Source organism: Merops nubicus, unplaced genomic scaffold (assembly GCF_000691845.1).
Source record: "Merops nubicus isolate BGI_N331 unplaced genomic scaffold, ASM69184v1 scaffold39661, whole genome shotgun sequence".
Taxonomy (NCBI): Eukaryota; Metazoa; Chordata; class Aves; order Coraciiformes; family Meropidae; genus Merops; species Merops nubicus.
The window spans coordinates 13-4,211 of record NW_008588359.1 but is presented as its reverse complement, the minus strand read 5'-3'; the positions used below and the strand labels follow the sequence as shown (position 1 = coordinate 4,211).

Here is a 4,199-nt window from a genome sequence, read left to right as displayed (position 1 = left end):
CGAGGTGGGGGGAAGCAGCTGCCTCGGTGTCATTTGGGGACACGTGAGTGCATCCCGGGGGGGAGTGGGCGGGGAGCCCAGGCACTGAGGTAGCGACGCTCAGCCGAGACGCGGGGCGAGCCTGGGCGCGATGGTGCAGGGAGCGTCTGCGGGCAGGGTGTCACATGGCAAAGGAGGGGGGCAGCTAGGGGTCCCGTCGAGGTGGCAGGATCCTGAGCAGGGAGAACGAGCAAAGAGATGTTGGTTAAGTGACAGGTCCCCAAAAGGAGGGCCACATACATCATCCCTCTGCCCTGGCACCCCACCCAGGAGCATCACATTCAAACAGCTGGGTCATGTCCTCAGCTCCCATTGGGACAGGAATGGGGATGGGGGCAGGCTGGGATTTAAGATCCACCCTGAGACCGTGCTGTGGGAGAGGCTGGGGTTGGACGGTTGTGTCTCCCGGGGTGCCCGTGCCGCTCTGGATGGCCCGTCACAGCAGGGAGTCCATGCTGGAGGCTGTGCCAGCTTGCCCTGGGCCCAGCGCCTCTGCAGGCTCAGGCCCCTCATGGTGCACCGGTCCCTCAAGGTGCCCCGGGTGCTGCTCTGGCTCATGATGGAGATCGCCATCATCAGCTCTGACATGCAGGAGGTGATCGGGACAGCCATCGCTTTCAGCCTGCTCTCGGCCGGCCGGTGAGCTGCCCCGCGGCAACCCGCAGCCTCCCGCACGGCCCTGCTCCACCCAGGCGCACGTGTCTGACGCCTCTCCTTGCCATCCCGCAGCATCCCCCTCTGGGGTGGGGTCCTCATCACCATCGTGGACACCCTCTTCTTCCTCTTTCTCGACAAATATGGTGAGTGCTGGGGTGGGGGGAATGAGGTGGATGCTTATTTGGGCAGCCCTGGTGCCAGCATGGCACTGGTGTTCTCCACTCTGGCTCACCCTTTCTCTCAAACCCTTCAGGGCTCCGCAAGCTTGAGGCTTTCTTTGGCTTCCTCATCACCATTATGGCCCTGACCTTCGGCTACGAGGTGAAAAGGGGAGCTGGAGACACCCCTTTCCCTGCAGGATGCTGGCAGGGGGCCTCCACAGGGCATCCCCACTGGCACCGGGCTGCAGGGGATCAGGGCACAGCTCACAGTGCCCCTTCCCACTGTTTCCCAGTACGTGGTGGTGAGGCCTGCACAGGCGGAGGTGCTGAAGGGTATTTTCCTGCCCTACTGCCTGGGCTGCAAGCGAGAGGAGCTGCTCCAGGCCGTGGGCATCATTGGTGCCATCATTATGCCCCATAATATCTTCCTCCACTCCTCCTTGGTCAAGGTGAGACCAGGGCACTGCTATGGGCGCTGCCAGCCAGCATCTCCAGGGACACTTGGTGGGGACCAAGCTAGTCCTGGCTTCAGGACAGGGGTGCTCACCTGACCCTGTGGCACCCAAGTCACCCACTGTGCTCAGACACGGGCAATCGACCGGTCCAAGAAGGAGGCAGTGCGGGAGGCTAACATGTATTTCCTGGTTGAGTCCTGCCTGGCCCTTCTCGTCTCCTTCCTCATTAACCTCTTTGTCATGGCTGTCTTCGGCGAGGCTTTCTACCGCCAGCGAAACCAGGACGTGGTGAGTGTCTCCTGGCACCTCCGGGGAGGTGTCGTCTGTGCCCGGCTCTGGAGGCGAACAGGGAGAGCATCCCTTGGAGAGTGGGTGTCCTGGTCTCCAGAGACATGGGGTGGGGGGCTCCCCCTGCGTCTGTGGGGGTTACTGTGTGGCCGTCATGCTTGTGCCCGCTGTGTCTTGCAGCACGACAAATGTGTCAACAGCAGCGTCAGCCACTACGCCAGCATCTTCCCCACCAACAACAGGACGGTCTCTGTGGATATCTACCAGGGGGTGAGTGGCCCTGGGCTGTGCCCAGCTGGCACCTGTATCCATTTTGGGGGACACAGTACTCCCCTCCCTGGGGCTGGGGGCTGCCACGACCCCACTGGAAGGCCATGAGCTGCTGTGGGTGCCCAGGGTGGGGGATGCTTTGGGGTACCCATAGGGGTGTCCCCACACAGGGCGTTGTTCTGGGCTGCTATTTTGGGGTGGCGGCGCTGTACATCTGGGCCATCGGGATTTTGGCGGCAGGACAGAGCTCCACAATGACCGGGACCTACGCGGGGCAGTTTGTCATGGAGGTGAGGGACAAGGGTGCTGGGCCTCGCCCCCACAGGGAGCAGCTGGGAGGGGGGGAATCACGGGTGCACCCTGCGTGGGAGGTCCTATGGGCAGCATTTCCCCCCCTCACCCCCTACATATTTGGCAGAGACAGTTGCCCTTCCTCGCTCCAGGGAGTGGGGTGTGGGGCATTGCCCACCTGGTGGGTGGCAGCTTGCTGGTACCAGGGTCCCTGGTCCCCAGGAGGTGGGACAGGGACAGTGCCCACCCACTGCTGCTGCATGGTCACCCCAATCCCCTGTGACACACCCTCCCAGAGACACCCCGCGGGTGCCCCACACGGTGTTTCCCCAATGAGACCGTTTGCTTAACGAGCTGGAGCTGACATCTAGTGGGGCCCAGTTGCCCCGCAAGGGCCCGCTCAGCACCCTGGCACAGAGGAGAGGGCGATGTTGCCCCACGTTCCTCCAGGCCAGGCGTGGAGGGGCTGCCCCGGCTCGGTGCCCCAGGCAGGGTGAGGGGCGAGGGCGCAGGTGTCGCTGTGTCCCCAGGGCTTCCTGCAGCTCCGCTGCTCCCGCTTCGCCCGGGTGCTCTTCACCCGCTCCTGCGCCATCCTGCCTGCCCTCCTCGTGGCTGCCTTCAAGGATGTCAGCAACCTCACAGGCATGAATGACCTGCTCAATGTCCTGCAGAGCATCCTGGTAAGGCAAGGGGGGGAGCATCACCTGCCCCCCAACACCCTGGCCTGGAGGCCATGTCCACCTCATCCCCCTCTCCTTCCAGCTTCCCTTTGCTGTCCTGCCGGTCCTCACCTTCACCAGCCTGCGCCCGCTCATGCAGGACTTCACCAATGGCCTGTGAGTACCACCGCAGGAGGAGGCACAGAGGGGGGCAGAGCGGGGCACCCTTTGGTCCATCCTGTCCTCCCAAACCACACTGTGGGGGCAACTGTTGTATGGGCTTTTGGGGAGATGTGTCCATTCCCACATAGGCAAGGCAGCCAGAGCAGTACAGACCCCATCACTGCCCTCTTCATCATCATCCCAATGCCACATCTGGAGCCCTTGGGCATCCCTGGGTTCTCAGCATCCTCCTGGCACTGCCAGCCCTGCATTCCAAGGGTGGCCAAAACCCATGCCCAGGCCTCATCTCGAGGGTCTCAAATAGCTGTGGTGTGCAGAGACGTCCTGGCTGAGGTCTTGCTCACCCTACAAACCCAGATCCCCTAGATCTCTGTGCCGTGTGGTACATGGAGTGGGGGCTCTGCCCTGACACTGATGCCCACTCCCTTGCCTACAGCCCAGGGAAGGTGCTGATGACTCTTATCACGGGGCTGGTCTGCGCCATCAATGTCTACTTTGTGGTGGATTTTCTGCCTACGCTGCGGGGCCTGGAGTACTACATCCCCCTGAGCTTGATGCTGGCTGCCTACGTGGCCTTTGTCACCTACCTGGTAGGGCTGGCACCAGGGGAAGGGGCAGCTGGGGGGGCACAGTGGCCCCAGTGAATGCCCATCAGCCTGCCTTCTTTGCCTCCCCCCAGATCTGGACGTGCTACTTTGTGGTGGATTTTCTGCCTACGCTGCGGGGCCTGGAGTACTACATCCCCCTGAGCTTGATGCTGGCTGCCTACGTGGCCTTTGTCACCTACCTGGTAGGGCTGGCACCAGGGGAAGGGGCAGCTGGGGGGGCACAGTGGCCCCAGTGAATGCCCATCAGCCTGCCTTCTTTGCCTCCCCCCAGATCTGGACGTGCAGCATCGCGCACGGAGCCCGGTTCCTGGCCATTTTTTTCAGCCGCTTCAGCTTTGGCATCTCCCTCGACTCACCGGTGCTGGCAGGGACCCAGTGACAGTCTCCATCCCCCCTTACTGTCCCCCTCTCCCCGCCCAGCATGGCTCCCCGCACCGGGAACCGATTCGATACCATGCGGAGCCTGGGCAGGATGTTTTGGCCAGAGATGCACCCAGCTAGGAACGGGTTAACAGCCGGGCAAACCTCCTCCAGTTTTTTAGAATCCCCCCCCTCCTCAGTCCAGGGGTGCTGGTCCAGATTGGATGC

General features: G+C 62.7%; 1 protein-coding gene across 1 annotated transcript in view; it reads left to right on the top strand.

Annotated features, from left to right (window-relative positions):
- The window catches only part of SLC11A1 (solute carrier family 11 (proton-coupled divalent metal ion transporter), member 1), a 6,412-nt gene extending 2,422 nt beyond the window's left edge, over nucleotides 1-3,990 (top strand). Inside the window, exons 5-15 of the mRNA XM_008949237.1 lie at nucleotides 572-678; nucleotides 769-839; nucleotides 950-1,017; nucleotides 1,151-1,306; nucleotides 1,442-1,600; nucleotides 1,781-1,870; nucleotides 2,041-2,160; nucleotides 2,692-2,841; nucleotides 2,924-2,997; nucleotides 3,440-3,593; nucleotides 3,883-3,990. Coding sequence (XP_008947485.1) covers nucleotides 572-678; nucleotides 769-839; nucleotides 950-1,017; nucleotides 1,151-1,306; nucleotides 1,442-1,600; nucleotides 1,781-1,870; nucleotides 2,041-2,160; nucleotides 2,692-2,841; nucleotides 2,924-2,997; nucleotides 3,440-3,593; nucleotides 3,883-3,990 — 1,257 coding nt within the window. The remainder of the gene's footprint in view (nucleotides 1-571; nucleotides 679-768; nucleotides 840-949; nucleotides 1,018-1,150; nucleotides 1,307-1,441; nucleotides 1,601-1,780; nucleotides 1,871-2,040; nucleotides 2,161-2,691; nucleotides 2,842-2,923; nucleotides 2,998-3,439; nucleotides 3,594-3,882) is intronic.
- Nucleotides 3,991-4,199: the final 209 nt, after the last annotated feature.